Source organism: Cupressus sempervirens, chromosome 7, assembly GCF_028749045.1.
Source record: "Cupressus sempervirens isolate cs-2001-9-10 chromosome 7, ASM2874904v1, whole genome shotgun sequence".
Lineage (NCBI taxonomy): Eukaryota > Viridiplantae > Streptophyta > Pinopsida > Cupressales > Cupressaceae > Cupressus > Cupressus sempervirens.
The window spans coordinates 533,375,801-533,394,769 of record NC_143124.1 but is presented as its reverse complement, the minus strand read 5'-3'; the positions used below and the strand labels follow the sequence as shown (position 1 = coordinate 533,394,769).

General features: G+C 36.6%; 1 protein-coding gene across 5 annotated transcripts in view; it reads left to right on the top strand.

Annotated features, from left to right (window-relative positions):
• Positions 1-2,222: 2,222 nt before the first annotated feature.
• Positions 2,223-18,969, top strand: part of MEE44 (Nucleotidyltransferase family protein) — a 195,650-nt gene continuing 178,903 nt past the window's right edge. For all 5 annotated transcript variants that reach the window (XM_089791915.1, XM_089791913.1, XM_089791914.1 and 2 more), the window contains exon 1: positions 2,223-3,265. In XM_089791915.1, the coding sequence (XP_089648041.1) occupies positions 2,360-3,265 (906 nt within the window). In that variant the 5' untranslated portion in view covers positions 2,223-2,359. The remainder of the gene's footprint in view (positions 3,266-18,969) is intronic.

The following is an 18,969-nucleotide window of genomic DNA, read 5'->3' as shown; positions in this document are numbered from 1 at the left end:
CCAAAAAAGAAGAATATGTGATTAATCAGAGGAAGGAGCTAATCATGTTAGGAAAACACAATCCTAAAGATTTTTGGAGGAAGTTACAATAAGCTAGGAAACAGGTTGAAATTAAAATTACGGATTCTCAATGGTTAGAGTGTGTAAAGACTCTTTATGAGAGACCGGAGGACGAAGTTTCACTCCCCACAACCAAGAATTCAAATGAACTATTTTCTGATGAAGACATTACTCTAGGATATAAGGAGATTAGCAAGTGGAAAAGCTCAGGATATTGATGGGCTATAGGCTGAATTTCTAAAGTGGGGGACAAATTTGTTGACTCCACACATCAAGAACATTTTTAATATGGTCACACAAGGCTGCTTTCCCATGGATTGGACTATGAGTGTAGTTATTCCTCTCCATAAGAGCAAGGATGTCAACAACCCTTCCAACTACCGCACCATCATGGTGAACCCCTTATTAAGCAAACTCCAGGGGAGTATGGTAGAGTGGAGAATCAACGGATGAGCAGAAAAAGTAGGGAAAAGAGCTATGGGACAGACGAGTTTCAGAGCAAAACATTCCACCATTGATCACTACATTACCCTAAGGTTCCTCATTGAAAAAGCATGGGATAAATAGGGGGAAGAGGCTTTTTGTTGCTTTGTTGACTTTAAGAAAGCTTTCGACACCGTCCTTAGGGATAAGTTATGGAGGAGGATGGAAGAATTGGAGGTCCCAACAGAGTATAAAGATGTTGTTTATAAACTTTACGAATAGGTTAAAGCGAAAATCAGAACCAAAGTGGGTATGTCAGAATGTTTTGGCAACAACATAAGAGTCAAACAGGGGTGCCCGTTATCTCCTACCTTGTTTGGCCTCTACATTGACAAGTTAGAGGAATGGCTAAACAAGGCCAATGGAGAGACAATTCAACTAACTGAATATGTGATCAGATTGCTTCTTTATGTTGATGACCTTATTCTCATTGCTAAAATAAAACAGGGGCTGAGGGAACATTTGAAGAAATTAGAAACCTTTTGCATGGAGGTAGGGATAGAGGTCAACACTTCTAAGACCAAGATCATAGTCTTATCTTCTTCAAAATAGGTGCAAGACATCAGAGTTATGAGATTGGAAGACTAAGAAAACTCTCTTTGGGTTGCTGGTGATACCAATTATTTTATATGCCAGCGAGGTATGGGGGAGCAACGTATCAAACCATAAATGACAACAAATTGAAAGAACTCAGACACTTCATCACAACTAATCTCAAAATCAAATCAATAGTTCCATACAAGATTATTTTAACGGAGGCGGGCATGTTACCAGTGGAGGCCTCGACAATTGTTAGATTGTTGAGCTCTCTAAAAAAAGTGAGTAAATGGATGCACATCATTGGCTTAGTAGTGTGGTTGACGGAGAACTGGCTTGTCGGAAGAAGACATGGAAGAAACAAAATGATAAATGGTTCAACAAGTGGAACATTGATTACCAAGAGTGCCCAGAAAATAATTTTGAAATTAAAAAATGGGTGGCAAAAAAAGTCAGATCTACCATGTGGGCAAACCAGTTAGGTAGAAAAAAATCTATTATATCAAAGAATTTAATCCCACACACGAACATGACGACAAAGAATATTTAGGAGTCGAGATCAAAGGAAAGACAAAAATCCTAATCACTTAACTAAGATCTGGTTTCCACCGTATGAAATATGAAATTGGTAGATGAAAGGTCCCTAAGGAAGAGTGGGAGGATAAAATTTGTAAATTTCGCAACGAGGGTGTGGTGGAAACATAGTGGCACTATCTGAGAGATTGTACAACATACGAAGACATTCGTAACTAACACAAAAAAAAATGTAAAACATGATCAACATAAAAGACCTTTTTAAAAGACCAAGACTCCTCAAGAAAGGCCATTTTACTTATGCAGATTTACAACAAAAGAGACAGACTGGAAAATCACATCTGATTAGAAGTTTTATGTGGATCCCTTAGACTTACGAACCTGACATAAAAATATTTCTTTCATTGATTCATTCATTATGATGGTAACTATAAAATAAAGACTGCGAAACAACATCAGATATGCAGCTTATTCATTCCATCTGCCCCCTCGCAAATAAAAAATACATTGACTGGCAAATGGTAGCTTGCTGGCAAATGCGCAGACAAGATTTTTACAAAGATTCCAGGCCGCAGATATAAACGAAATTCATAGCCATCCTCGTATTTGTTTTCCCATGGAAAAGCCTGAAAGAAAACCTGTTCTGCGCATTTCTACAGTGTGTTTGCTTCCCTGGTACCGTACGCATACAGGATCTGAATTCATCACTGTCACCATAACAGAGAAATATAGGTGACATAAGTAGATGATGTCAATAGGAAATCAGAAGTGTGTTTCCGATTTATCGCAGAGAATATTAAGAGGGGAGGCAAGCAAAAGAGCGAGAGAATCGATGGATTCGAAGCAGCTAATGGATTCACTGGTAGATCATCTGGCTCTTTACCACTCTGCGCCATCACCATCGCCTTCAAAGTCCCCATTGCGTAATAACATTGTGACATGGATGTCGAGCTTGAGTACAGAGCAAAGACAGGCCGCCCTCGCAACAGTGGATGAATCATGGGTCGCTCTTCTTCTGCAAATGCAAGCGCACATTCAGAAGGATGGTCAGGGCTTTTTCATTCTTCTACCGGACGTGCCTATCAAGAACAGCAAATCGGATTCCAATGCGCTGCCAAGCCTGTGCTACAGAAAAGCCAGGGGCCTCTTGGCTAGGGCTTACTCCGGCAATCAGGCCGAGCAAGTTTTGACGGAAAACGTGAGGCTTTTCAGCTCGGCGGAGGGTCAAAATCCGCAAGCCGAATGCCCTAAGTTCGATGCCCTGGTTGTCACCGAGGATCTCGTGAAGGACGTTGAGCACTTTGTTTCCGTCATGGATGCCATTTCCAACGGCGAGTTTTTGAGAAGCTCGGGTCCTTCTTCTGCTTCGAAATGGCAGTGGGAGGAGCTGCCATGGCTTAAGGACAAGGGCTATTACAGCCTCGCGGCTTTCCTGGTCAACAAGCTCGAGCTCTCGCTCAGGTTGTCATGGCTTGCTTCTCGCGGCAAGAAACGGATCAAAAATAGTAATGTTAACAACTCTGCGAGTAATGAAATAGCTGCCACCGTGTTCTGGAGTAAGAAAGGGTGTGTCCATTGGTGGAGTAAGGTGGACAGCGACACAAAAGCCACAGCCTTTAAACTTGCGGTAGCAAAAGCTGCGAGAATTGAGGTGTGTGTTGTTGACCTTAACCCTCATGCTGCAATATTTAATGCATATCCTTTGTTATTTTCTTTATTGGCATGTCTGTGGATTACCCAGTCTCACTGATGATACCACAAACGGGAGGACCTCATACCAACTTTTAAACATATATACTTGAGGAACGCAATATCATTAGGGTACTCAAACTTCGCACATATCTCCAAAAGCCAATCGACATACCAATGTACCAGGCACCTATGCTCACATCCTTCATATTCGATTGTCTCTTCAAGTATTATGATGGAATGGCGTGGAAATTTGGAAGTTTTATATCAATTAAAAAATAAGCTCTCAATTTCGTAGAAACTGTTGAACTGTGACTCGATTGTTGCGGAGTCTGCAAAGTTGGAAACATTTTCTTTATATATCAGTAAGTTTAAGTATGGCTTTGTAAACTGCACAATTTATAATTTTTTTCTTTCGTTTTCTTGAGTCTGGTTCTTGCAAAGGCTTCAATTTTTATCGTAACTCTTCCAATGCTGTGGATATCGAACAGTATGCTACAATGCTTTCATTTTGAGATGTGCGCTGCATTTCCAAATTATTCTATATAGGCATGTTTGCTGCAAAGACTACAAGTTTTTCATTGGTGGTGCAAAGATTGCCATTTGAGTTTGATCGTGACTAATGCTATAATGCTTTAAAAACTTATTTTTGATGTTGCACAGGCTGTCTAGAAGTGTTTTGCGAAAAACCTAAAAGTATGGAATTTGAACTTTGACTTTTCTCATCATCGCTTTTCCAAAATTTGAATGAGATCAGGCTAGATATTGCAAGTTCATTCAAATTATTATATATTTAACATATTTGGTGAAAGATGACTAGAGTCAGCGTCTTCAGACCTGCAAAAAAGCAAATTGAATGTCAGGCTTGATTGATATTTTGCTTTGATTAAGCTGTGACCTCAAAACATTTGAAGAATATTCAACCTTCGGTATTCAATTGTAAGATTTGTATAATACAATGTTACACTTTTTTGATCAAGATACGGCTTTAAAATCCAAGGGAAGCATTGTTAGCCTTCAATTGTTCAGGCCTAAAACCTAAAACATAGTGGTTTGAGATATTAATGTTACACCATGATCAAGTAGGGGTCTCAAAAAACAAGTGGAGTTTTTGACATTCAGGCTTAAAGCAGGTATTGTGAAAGAAAGAGTTTTCAATCTCAAGTGTTTAGGCTGAAAGCATGTACAAACACAATGACCTAAGATATAAAATGCAGTCGATTAGATGATTGAGAACCACATCCCAAACATGTCTTTTCTGAAGCTTTGTCAAACTTACTGGTTTTTGAACATGGATGCCCCTATTGCAATTCACCTTACAAGCTGAGGAAGCAGGTAAAGCAGCTTAAAAATGAGATCTATGCACCCATAGAATAAGACTACTGACCTCTTTTATTTCTCCTAGTTGATTTACTCAAGTAGAAGAACCACCTTATAAATTTTTGCATCTCTTTTCAGATTATATAGATGAAAAGAGTATGGAACATATGCAATAGGTAAGGATTCAACAAATTATTATCCTAGAACGGAAAATTGACTTAGAATGCCAAAGTTAGTTGACCTCTATCTAGTTGCACTACCAATTGCAATAATATAAAAATAAAGAACAGTGTACCTGGTAAATTATAGAGGAGCACATTGAATGCTTTATCAACTAGTTCTTTATTTGTTTGAAAGTAGATCAATCATCACTACTCACTAATCACATGCCTTTACAAAAGTCGCAAAAATTGTTGGTTAGATTATGACCATTTACAATCATTTACAACTATTTTAAAATGGAACAATTCCACAATGGTTGCATCAGGACTAACAAACATAACAAAGTCTAATTGTGCCAGTAACATTATTCCCATTAAAATGAAAAGTTGGATTCCTAGTTGACAAGCATATAACAAATTAGACATATCAATTTGCTTTATCTAGGCTTGTTATCCATCTTTTTATGCTCCTTGGAAATGGTTTCTCTGCATCTTGTAGAATTTTATGTTTGGCAGTCATACTAGTGCTAGAAAAATTGTGATGTTCCACAACAAAGTGATGTAGGAGTATCCTTGGTTAGCTGACAATCCTACATGTTGGGGTATTCTAGCTTTGGAGTTGGAGGACTTAGTCAGTGAAGAGGTGTTACTCGGTCGATACTGAGTTGTTCATAGTTGCTGTGTTAACCGAGTGACTCGGTTAATGAAGGTGTTCGACGATGCTTGGGGCACTTCGCAGATATTGTAAGCTTAGTTTACTCTAGGAGCTCGACAGTAGTGTTGATTGAGTTGCTCGGTTAGTGAAGGGACTTAGTCCATGAAGGAGGCACTCGGCGTATATTGTGGCTCAGTTTGCATTGGGACTCGGTAGTAGTGTTGCCCGAGTTGGCTCGGTCAATGATGGAGCTCGGTTATGCCTGGTGGAATGCAGATGCTTGTTGGTGGTTTTTGACACTTGGTTTGGTCTTGGTCTCTGTGGTGCCCGAGTTGTCTGTGAGCTGACTTTTGACATTTAATTTGGATTGTGGGTAGTTAATAAGTGTTGCAGCCAACTTGTGGCTTATGCAAATATTTAATGTAAGGGTTTATTTTAATTTGTAATGGGCTAGGCTGATCAGTGGCTTAGTTGGGTATTAGTAGGGAGTCTTGTGGAGTCTTTAGGCCTTCATTTGGAGGAGTGAGTGAGATAGTCATCTAGCTTGGAGAAGAGGATGAAGTATAGGAGCGAATTTTCAAAAGGGCTAGTAGTTGAGGCTTGGCAAACTAGGAGATTGCTTGGTGGGCTTGAGCACAAGTTGAGATTTCCTTGGAGGTTTCTACCAGAGTGTGGATTTGGACTAGCTGGGATTAGGATTGAGTTGGATCTTGAGGGTCTTGCATAACTATTTTTGTAATTGCTTTTTGTATTTGGCCCTAACCTGGAAGGCCTAGCCGGGCATATTGCATGTAAATAGTTATTTCATGAATAAAGTCTTGAGAATTGGTATCGAATCTTGCATTGTTGTTGTGTTTCCGCTTTGTGGCTATTTGTAGGGATCTGGATTACCTCTAGTAGGGGTAACCTCGGATTCTCGCTGCATCACAAAGTGTCAATGTTTAGCCCAAAAATTATGATAAACAGCAATAAAGAAAAAATTAGGCACAAAAGCACTAGACATTTATCCTGGGAAAACCCTTAACCTTGAAGTGGAAAAAACCAGCCGCACCAGGAAAGTAAAGCTTTTCTTGATATTAAAAATTCAAGTACAATGCTTTTACTTGAATGATATGAATTCATAGAGGGCAATCTCATATATATATATATATATATATATATATATATATATATATATATAATTGAGAGACTCTTCATATCACAACTAAAGGTCTCTTCAATTTCCAAAAACAAGTCTCTTCATATTTCCAAATGCGTGCCTCTTTGCATGACATGTGTCTTTTCATATAATATTATCTCAGATATTGTCATAAATATCTTCTCCAACTGTAAACACTACATATGTATTATCTCAATTTCAATATATGGCAAGATCAGAGATAAAGATCTCTATCGCAGCTACAATCTTCAACACAAAGAATTTAGCAGAACCCTCATTAAGATGATTTCCCTATGCAACATTCAATTGGATATAGAAAGCGAAACTAATTGATTGCACAATGTTCATTTCATTGAGGAATTTGTGTGTGGTATAGTGAAATCCCATTAACAAGGGATTTCACCTCGAACTTCTCCTTCACAGAGAAGAACTCATTAATAACATGTATAAGGATGGTTGAGATTCCATAGAAACTTCCTCTTAGAAGGGATAGTTTTGATCATCACAACCTGAAAAAATCTCCCCATCACGTTACCTCCTTTTGACATTGAAAAATCTCCCTCTGAATATCACTATCTTTCTCATTTAATTAAGATATGTAATATTAAGTTAGTCCCATGACTTCAAGTCCCCATGTTCATTTCTGTAGTCAGCATATAATCTCTCACCACCTTGATGCATCCTGCAACCAAGAGATATCAATGAAATCAACCTATCCTAAAGATCAGTGTGAAAGCATACACTAATAACAAAAGTCGATAAACATAGAATTCTTATCACTTTCACGTAGGCCTAGAAGAGATGAGACCAAAGCATCATTGTTGTGAAATCCAGAAAGGCCAAAATAGAATAGAAATACTAAAATCTCAGCAAAAAGACTATAAAAAATGAATAACAGTTTGATCATAAATAGAGAGCATGCTGAAGCAAGAAGAGGCATTAATTCTACGTAGATACACCACTTATTAATGTTTTTAATCTACTTAATATTATGTTGTTCAATCAGATGTACAAAGCTACCCCCTCTAATATCAAATATGTAGTCTCCCTCCATACCAGTTTTCGCTAAATGCCCCTGCTCATCTCCTCCCTTTTCGTTAGGAGTTAAATGAGCATGTCAGATTGGATATCTACAGATAGTACGTTATCACCACTTGGACTAACCCTCTTGGTGGGTTACGTCCGAGGATGACCTTCTATGTTGAGCACTTTATGGAGATCTATGATGGGGTTATTGTTCGTCCTAGCTACCTATATCGATGTGTCAAACGGATTTTCATATATAAATCAAAGACGGTTTAAACTAAAAACTCCCAGCATTTACAAATAGATAATTAGATCCCTTTCACTTGACATTAACTGCTCCTAACAACTATTGGATAATAACTGTTATCAAAATTGAAATAACTAGATCAACGATTAACATGATCAGCTGAAATAAACAGATTAACGACTAACTATCATATCTGCATTCATAACCAGAAGATAACTGTAATCATATTCAATTGAAGTAACTAGATCTACGTTTAACTATTTGTAACTGTAATCATGTTCAGCTGAAATAACTAGACTAACTATCATAACTGTATTCATGATCACTGATTAACAATAACAAAAGATAACTGTAATCATATTCAATTGGAGTAACTAGATCTACGTTTAACAAATAAAGTAATTGCTTACTAGGAAAAGAAAAGAACATACAAGCATCATCAGAGGATCTTTAACTGGTTGTGCAAGCCTCGACTTTGGTGAGAGGAGAAGCATTGACATAGGCTTAACCTCCCAACCTCGGACCATACTTATCCCCACACATTCTATTAAATTAGAATGACCCTCCCTACTTTGGGATCGGGCTTGGGATGTTCTTTAGTCCAGCCACCTAAGCATCCTGGTGTTGTGATTGTCCGCTCAGTATTGAAATGGATCTATTTACATAACTGGCGCTACTGACATCAAGTGATTATTAGATGACAAACATGCCTATAAACTACCTTGGCCAAGGATTTCCGATGGGTTCAATGACCCAATCACCACCGCTTGACTTGACAACAGGATTCATTATAGAGATGAGCATGAGCTATTAGATATATTTCTTTTGAGGTATTTTTGTCTGATTTCTCTTTTGTTTGCTTGCAGATTTATTCCACCTCTTCACCATTCATGGCTTCATAGCCGGTGATTCCCAGGTGTATTAAAAGATTATGAGCACTCTGCCCTTTCACACCTCTTCACTATTCTTGGCTACATTGCCGATGAATTCCAGGTGTATTAAAAGATTATGAGCATTCTGCCCTTGATATCTTCCATCATGAGTTGTGGCATATTATTCTTGAAAACAGCAACAACCATACAAGTTCTTATTGTATTTAGAAACTCTTTTTTATGGAATACTACTCAATTGGATATAAAGAGATTAAGAAGAAGTTCTTTGTAAGTCTTCAAGGTTTATTCAGCAAGTTAAAAGAAAATAATCATGAACATAGACATAAGAAGAAGTTCTGATCCTAGCCAACTGCTATAGATTTGCATTTATAAACTTGAAAGGTTAATTCATGACATTAATTGTATTCTTTGGAAAACCTGAATCTTAATGGCTCCCTCTTGGCTTTCTTTAATGCTGATCGTTAGTATTTTAGCCGGAATTACTTGCTCGGCTATGTTGGAATTGCTCAATCTCAACAAGGTTGATATCAATGGTAATTTGCAGAAGACTCAATGGCGGATTGCAAACGTTTCAAGGCAGATTGCAAAGACGTTTTAATGGCTAATTGGAAAACGTATCAAGGCAGATTGTATCAAGGTAGTTTGCAAAGACATTTTAATGGCTGATTGGAAATCGTATGAAGGCAGATTGCAGACGTAGCAATGCAAGGACGAGTTGGTAAATGAACATGAAAGCTCTGGACTGTAGCAAGGAAGGAAGAATTAGGGCACCAAGGAGAAAGGTGATCCCGACTCTCCCTCACGGCTTCCTTAAATGAAGAGCCAACATGACTCCTTGGCTTCCACCGATTACAAAAAGATTATAATTGATTCAAATTTCCAAGTAATAAATCAATTATGAAAAGAGAGGGAAGAAAGAATAAAATAAAAAGTTGAAAAGATTATAATTTTGATTTATTATTATAATCTACATACTTATATACGTTCATGTAAGTATATTAATGGGGTGACATCATTAAATTACGTTATTATAATTTATTTGTGCCATTTCATTTTTTATTTTTATATGTATGTAAGTATTTATTATAATAATATGATGAAGATCAATTAAAAATCTCTTGAGGTATGTTTTATATTCTAAATTAAATTATTTTATGTTTTCTTAGATTATTTTTCTTAATAGCTCATGTAGTCCCAAAAAATATATGCTGTAATCAAGTCATTGCGTCCTTTCCAAAGAAGTTTAAGGTCATACCTGTCGATCCTGATGACTAAACTTAAGCAAACATCCCATTCCGATGATTCGGTTTACCAATGCTTCCCCCTTCTTCATCTTCTCCTCCAATCACCCATAAAAACACTTTTGCCATAATAATAATTCCATAATAAGTCATAAAAACATATTAATTATTATTTTAAATCAAACAACTGCTAATTATCTAATAACAATTATTGGTTAACGACCATCTTCATTAGCAGTTAATACAACGTATATAAATAACTACCCATTTCACATGATCATAAAAGAATAATACGTTAAATCCAACGGTTATGAACAAGTTTAAAATTAGGTCAAAAAATTGGGATGTAACACACCCTCCCCCTTAGATTTTTCATCGTCCTTGATGAACATCACAACAAAACTTTAAACAATACTTAATCAATTTATATTAAGAAAAGAAAAGAAATGTCCAATTTCCAACCCTAGAGAAAAGATGAGGGTATCTTTGAAATTTTTTATGATAATCCTTCCAAGTGGCATTACCCTCTGCATACTGATCCCACTGGACCATGCATTGTGTCTCCTCCCGATTTCGTAAGCGTATCTTATGCACCTCGAGTATTCTGAGCGGTCCTACCTCTACCACCCTTGGTTCGCGCACTTGTAATAGTTTCCAATCAATTATATGATCATGATGGGTAATGTATTTCTTAAGATATGACACATGGAAGACGTCATGCTTCCTGGCAAGGGCTGGTGGTAAAGCAATTCTGCAAGCTATTGGGTTCACAATTTCCAGTATTTCAAAGGGTCCCACATACCTTGGGGCTAACTTGACATTCTTACCAAACTTGATAGTACTCTTTTGAGGTTTTACCCTTAATAGTACCTTTTCTCTCACTGAAAATTCTCTAGGTGTTCTTTTTGCATCTGCATAGCTTTTTTGTCTATCATTAGCTTCCTTCTATCTTTGACGAATCTGGATTATTTGTTCCTCCATTTCCTTAAGCATTTCAGGTCCAATAATGATTTTGTCTTCCAAACGATTCCAACTCACAGGTGTTCTACATTTGCGGTCATACAAAGCTTCAAAGGGAGCCATTTTAATGGTGGACTAATCGGAATTGTTATACACAAATTTCAGCAAGGGTAAGTATGTTTCCCACTGGTATTGTCAATTCATACAATATACTCTCAGAAGATCTTCTAATACCTGATTTACGCTTTCTGTTTGACCGTCTGTCTCAGGATGATAAGCTGAACTAATGTTTAGTTTAGTGACTAATGCTGAAAATAATGTTTACCAGAATCTAGAATTTATCCTAGCATCCCAATCTGAAATAATTTTTTTTGGAATTCCATGCAATCTGAAAATTTCTTTTATGAATTTATGAGCAATTTATGGTGCTCCATCAGTTAGATTCCCTGGTATAAAATGAGCAACTTTTGTCAATCTATCAACTACTACTAAAATGGTATTGTGTTGATTCCATGTCATAGGTAACCCTTGTACAAAGTCCATGGAAATTATTTTCCATTTCCACTCGGGTACTTCATTAGGGTGCAAAAGGCCTGCTGGGTATCGATGTTTTGCTTTTACTCTCTGGCATTCTAAACAACCTATGACAAATTCTATTATCTCCTTTTTTATTCCTTTCCAAAAATATATGGGTTTTATATTAGATAGCATTTTAGTTACCCCCGGGTTTCTTGAATATGGAGTTGAATGAGATTCTTCCAGAATCATTCTTTGGAGTTTAGGGTTGTTGGGTACATAAATCCTGCTATGATATCTTAGTAATCCATCCTCTTCTAAAGTAAATTCCGAATACTTAGAATCATGTGGCTCCTTGATAAGATAAAGTAAATTCCGAATACTTAGAATCATGTGGCTGATTTCTGCATAAAACTCATCATGTTCTAGATGTTGTAAAATCTGGTCCTTTAATCTGAAGTTTATAGTAGCCATTGCAGAAATGTGTCTTCTCCTACTTAGGGCATCCGCCACTTTGTTTTACTTGCCTTTAATATAACTTATGTTGAATTCATAGTTTGCTAAAACTTCCAACCATCTTCTTTGTCTAGCATTTAGATTTGGTTGTGTGAAGATATATTTCAGATTGTGATGATTGAATCGAAGTTCAAAAGGTTTTCCGATCAAGTAATGTCTCCACATCTGAAGAGCATGACAATAGCTGCTAACTCCAGATCGTGAGATGCGTAATTCTGTTCATAATTCTTCAATTTCCTAGATTCATATGCAATTACCTGTTCATCCTGCATTAGCACACCCCCTAAACCTTTTCTTGATGCATCTGTTATAACTATGAATTGCTTTTGTGGATCAGGTACCTTTAGTATGGATGCCGTAGTTAGCTTTTCTTTCAAATATTCAAAGGCTGATTGACATTTTTCTCTCCAGACAATTTTCTTTCCTTTTCTCTGAAGTGATGTGATCGGATAAGCTATCTTTGAGAAGTTCTCGACAAATTTCAATAAAATCCTACTAATCCCATAAAACTTCTAACTTCTGACACATTTTTAGGTATAGGCCATTCCTTAATTGCTTTAATTTTTGACAGATCTACAACTATGCCTTGAGCTGATATAATGTGCCCTAAATACTGAATTTCCTTTTCATAGAAGGCGCATTTAGACAATTTTCCATATAATTTATGTTCTTTTAACCTTTGTAAAACTGTTTCCAAATGTTTTTGATGTTCTTCCTCGTTCTTTGAATAGATTAGAATATCATCTATAAAGACCAACACAAACTTATCCAGGCAATCTTGAAATATGCTATTCATTAAGTGCATAAAAGCTGCTGATGCATTGGTTAACTTGAATGGCAACACTGTAAATTCGTAATGTCCATACCTAGTTTTGAAAGTAGTTTTGTGAATATCTTTGTCCTTAATACGAAGCTGGTGATATCCTGACCTCAAATTAATTTTTGAAAACATTGTCGTGCCCTTCATCTGATCAAAAGGGTCATCTATTCTAGGAAGTGGATACCTGTCCTTGATGGTAGCCTTATTGAGCATTCTGTAATCTATGCATAATCTCATGGTTCTGTCCTTCTTCTTGACAAACAACGCTGGGGCTCCCCATGGTGAAACACTGAGTCGAATCAATTTCTTGTCTAACATGTCTTGTAATTGCATTTGCAACTCCATTAATTCCGTGGTAGTCATTCTATATGGTGCCTGAGAAATGGGTTCTGCTCCTAGTATCAATTCTATGGTGAAATGAAAGGCTCAAGAAGGTGGTAGACTAGGGAGTTCTTCAGGGAACGCATCTTGATAATTCTTTAGATAAGGATATTTTTCTTCAAAAGATTCCTTTAACTTTTCTCTAATTTCACCATCTTCATAAATGTAGTCATCTCCATATGTGGTGTTTTTAGGCTCTCTCATGTCCTCAACTTTGACTGCAAAGATTTCACAGCCTTTTCTTCCATTTTTCTTATGTTGCATGGCAGATATCTATTTTGATTTAATTTCATGTTTAATCCCTATAATGCTTGTCGGCCTACCTCAATCATCCAAACAATTTACAGTTTTGGTAAGACAATCCACCTTGGCCTTATGCTCACTGAGCCAATTAATGCCTATGATAATGTCGTAAGACCCAAGAGGTGCTACATATAAGTTCAATTTCATTGAAAAATTTGGAAAGTCAACCTGAGCCTCAAACAGACGTTGCTCTACTTTAGCCCTTGACTCGATTGCATACTCGACTGTCCATGATTTTGCCATAAAACTAGATCTCTTTGAAAATCTACTTAACGGTCTAGGTGATATAAAACATTTAGAAGCTCCAGTGTCAATTAAAATGGAGACAGGGTTCCCGTAGATTTACCCGGAATTTCAATTGGGCCTATTTGCTGCTTTGCTTGCCTATTGTCCAAGGCTGCATGGATCCTCTATTGATAAACTTGCTGTTGTTGTAGAAGAGGTGGTCGTTGTGGCTGATTGCTGCTGGGTTTGATGGGGCACTTATTAGCATAATGATCTTCTCCACTAGTGTAACATCCTGAAGGTGGCCCCTTCCTTTCATTACTCTTATTATTCTTATTTGCACTAAAATTACTTTTAAGTTTTAACATCCTTAACTCCGTTTCCCTTTGACTTTGGCATGCTGTACTTGAAATCTTTAAACTGTCTTTTCTGAGATCCAAAATCAGCACGCTCTGTATTCCAGTTTGTTTTCCTTTTATTGTGTCAGATGGAGTCATCTTTCTTGATTTTGTGTTCTTGCCAAATAGCCTTCTCTAGAGCTTCCTCCATAGTTCAAGGAGTGAGAACATCAACTGCTCCTCCTATTCTATTGTTCAGACCCATAATGAATTTCCTCACCTTCAGATTGGTATCCTACTGATATGTTGGTACATACTTCAATAGTTGGGTAAATTTCTCCTAGTATTTATGTACTGTCATATCTCCTTGCTTCAAGTTTTGGAAGTCAAGAAGTTTCTGGTCATAAAAAGTTTGGGGCAACCAACGATTTCTAAAAATGGTTACAAACTTTTCTCAAGTAATCTCGGTGGTTTTAATGTTTTGCTCAACTTTGGTGTTTCCCCATTAGGTTGCATCTTCTCCAGTAAAGTGGTATATTCCCCAAACCGCTTTTGAGGTTTGAGAAAAGTTTCTAATTTCAAAGTACTGTTCCATTTCAGTTAGGCAAGCTTTTGCATTCTCCTTGGACTCAGAACCAACAAACTTGGGTGGTTTGATTTTCTTAATATCTGCTGATAGATCAGCTACTATTTCTTGTTTCTTTTGTTTTTTGGTTTGTTTTGGTGAAGAGGTTCTCTTGTTATATTCAGAGACTTCTGTTTCTGTTCTAAGAGGAGGTGATGATTGCGTTGCCTTGTGATTATGCCCTATGTGGGCTGCCATCTCATTCATTCTTCTTTTCATGTTTTCCAACTTCAATTGTGTTTTTTGCAAAATCTGAAGTAACAAGTCATTAGAAGATTGAGTGTTTTCACGGACTATGCCTTGATCTGCAACGTTCTCGTTGCTGTTCATTTTATTTGTTTATTGGTTTCACTTGATAATTTTACAAAATTTGTGTCGATTTATTAAATTCATACATGTTTAAGTATTTCCACAACAAAAGAGCTTGCGAATGCATGAAACACATGAAATAAATTTATTTAATTAACTAAATACTTTGCTGCTGTACTTATAGCAGCCTTATTTACAAAAATTTCCCTTTATTGAGGATATTTACATCAGAATATTTACTTTTGCTTTTCAGCATCTAGTTTTGGTTCAGATTGGTACATATCCCGCACCATCCAGGATCTGTGGAAATGCAAAAGAGAGTTGCCCTATCGAGCATTTTAGTTTTGAAATAACTTGTTCTTATATGCTGCTTTACTAGCAGGGGTCCACTTGACTCTTTCTTTCTTCATCCGTTGCAATGCCTGGTTCAAAATTTCGTTATCTTGGGGCATGGAGCAGCAAGTATAATTGTATTTAGACATGTTTTTAATTAAATAAGGGAAAGTGAGATGTCGAGCCTTCTTGCAGGGTGTTTTACGTACTTGCATCCTGTACAATCATTCTAAGAATTTTTAGGTTTACATGGAAGGTAGTAAGCCCTAGGTTCAGTGTTGAACCTGGCTGTGATACCATATGTGACAAACAGATTTTCATACCTAAATCAAAGACGGTTTAAACTAAAAACTCCCAGCATTTACAAATAGATAACTAAATTCCTTTCACTTGACATCAACTGCTTCTAACAACTATCGGATAATAACTGTTATCAAAATTGAAATAACTAGATCAACGATTAACATGATCAGCTGAAATAAATAGATTAACGACTAACTATCATATCTAAATTCATGACAAGAAGATAGCTGTAATCATATTCAATTGAAGCAACTAGATCTACGTTTAACTATTTGTAACTGTAATCATGTTCAGCTGAAATAACTAGACTAACTATCATAACTGTATTCATGATCATTGATTAACAATAACAAAAGATAACTGTAATCATATTCAATTGAAGTAACTAGATCTACATTTAACAAATAAAGTAATTGCTTACTAGGAAAAGAAAAGAACATGCAAGCATCATCGAAGGATCTTTAACTGGTTGTGCAAGCCTCAGTTTTGGTAAGAGGAGAAGCATTGACATAGGTTTAACCTCCCAACCTCGGACCATACTTATCCCCACACATTTTATTAAATTAGAATGGCCCTCCCTACTTCGGGATCGGGCTTGGGATGTTCTTCAGTCCAGCTACTTGAGCATCCTGGTGTTTTTATTGTCTGCTCAGTTATGAAACGAACATGCTTACATAATTGGCGCTACTGACATCAAGTGATCATTAGATGGCAAACATGCCCATAAACTACCTTGGCCAAGGATTTTCGATGGTTTCAATGACCCGATCACCACTGCTCGACTTGACAACAAGATTCATTACAGAGATCAGCATGAGCTATTAGATATTTTTCTTTTGAGGTATTTTTGTCTGATTTCTCTTTTGTTTTCTTGCAAATTTATTCCACCTCTTCACCATTCATGGCTTCATAGCCGGTGATTCCTAGGTGTATTAAAAGATTGTGAGCATTCTACCCTTTCACACCTCTTCACCATTCTTGGCTACATTGCCAGTGAATCCCAGGTGTATTAAAAGATTATGAGCATTCTGCCCTTGATATCTTTCATAATGAGTTGCGACATATTATTCTTAAAAACAACAACAATCGTGCAAGTTCTTATTGTATCTAGAAACTCTTCTTTATGGAATACTACTCAACTAGATATAAAGAGATTAAGAAGTTCTTTGTAAGTCTTCAAGGCTTACTCAACAAGTTAAAAGAAAATAATCATGAACATAGACATAAGAAGAAGTTCTGATCCTAGCCAACTGCTATAGATTTGCATTTATAAATTTGAAAGATTAATTCACGACCTTAATTGTATTCTTTGGAAAACTTGAATCTTAACAGCTCCCTCTTGGCTTTCTTCAACGCCGATCCTCGGTATTTTAGCCGGAATTACTTGCTCGGCTATGTTGGAATTGCTCAATTTGAACAAGGTTGATATCCGTGGTAATTTGCAGAAGACTCAATGGCGGATTGCAAACATTTCAAGGCAAATTGCAAAGACGTTTTAATGGCTGATTGGAAAACGTATCAAGGTGGATTGTATCAAGGTAATTTACAAAGACGTTTTAATGGCTGATTGGAAATCGTATCAAGGCAGATTGCAAACATAGCAATGCAGGGATGAGTTGGTAAATGAACATGAAAGATCTAGATTGTAGCAAGGAAGGAAGGATTCAAGCACCAAGGAGAAAGGTGATCCTGACTCTCCCTCATGACTTCCTTAAATGAAGAGCCAACATGACTCCTTGGCTTCCACCGGTTACAAAAAGATTATAATCGATTGAAATTTCCAAGTAATAAATTGATTATGAAAAGAGAGGGAAGAAAGAATAAAATAAGAAGCTGAAAAGAGGAGTTGGAAAGATTATAATTTTCATTTATTATTATAATCTATATACTTATATACATTCATGTAAGTATATTAATGGGGTGACATCATTAAATTATGTTATTATAATTTATTGATGCTATTTCATTTTTATATTTATATGTACGTATGCAAGTATTTATTATAATAATATGATGAAGATCAATTAAAAATCTGTTGAGCTATGTTTTATATTTTAAATTAAATTATTTTATGTTTTCTTAGATTATTTTTCTTAATAGCTCATGTGGTCCTAAAAATGTATCCTGTGATCAAGTCATTGTGTCCTTTCCAAAAAAGTTTAAGATCATACCTGTCGATCTTGATGACTGAACTTAAGCGAACATCCCATTCCGATGATCACGTTTAGCAATGCTTCCCCCACTCTTCATCTTCTCTTGCAGTCACCCATAAAAACACTTCTACCATAATAATAATTCCATAATAATTCATGAAAACATATTAATCGTTATTTTAAATCAAACAACTGCTAATTACCTAATAACAATTATTAGTTAACGACCATCTTCATTAGCAATTAATACAACGTATATAAATAACTGCCTATTTCACATGATCATGAAAGAATAATTCCTTAAATCCAACGGTTATGAACAAGTTTAAAATTAGGTCAAAAATTTGGGATGTCACAATTGACAATGGTGTCATGCTCTACGTATTTCTCTGGGGTCCTTCAAAGTTGGTTCTCTTCACCTTCGGGCTTAGACCGACCATCATATTGACAGCGGTGAACGGATTTGTCAGCAGTGTACTTTAGCGGAGGTCAAGAGAGAGACACTTTATTTTTTCGTTGCCCTATCTTTTATGAGATTAGAGGAAGATTTCATTGTTTGTTCCAGGACAATTTCTCTCTTTCATCTTTCTTTAGTTACATTGACCAGCGGTGTCTCGCGCTTTATCTTCAGGAGGCCACCCTGCTTCGTGATAGCACTTTATAGTCACTTCTTGCTTCTCGGCCTTTCTCTGATCAGCTCATTATTGCCTTTTTCTCACCCTTATTCCCATTGTGAAAAGGCCATCTAGTTCTACCAGTTCTACCGGTCATTCTAGATTCGTTAGACCTTGCAGCAGTTTCATACGTTAGTGACACTTATCTAGGAGCTCACAGCAACAGATCAGGGCTTTGGTTACCTCGCAGTCTTATCCTTTTGTGACTGATTTTTTTTCGGCAACAAAGGATTCCTAATCTTTGCATTGTCTTCTCGGCGCTTCTCTTCTTTTCCGTTTTCTTTTTTTGTTCTTGTTGTTTGTTTTTCTCGGACACCGTTTGGTGCTCCTACTATTGTCCGTTGTCCTATTGTAAACTCTTAGTCCCATAGACCTTTTGTGGTCTTTTGTTGGACATTAATACTCTTATCTTATCTTATCTATTTTGTCCACCTTGAAAATGTGATTTCAACAAGTCAACTGAAAGCCCTTCCACAAATATAACCCACAGCATATCCTGCGAATGGCA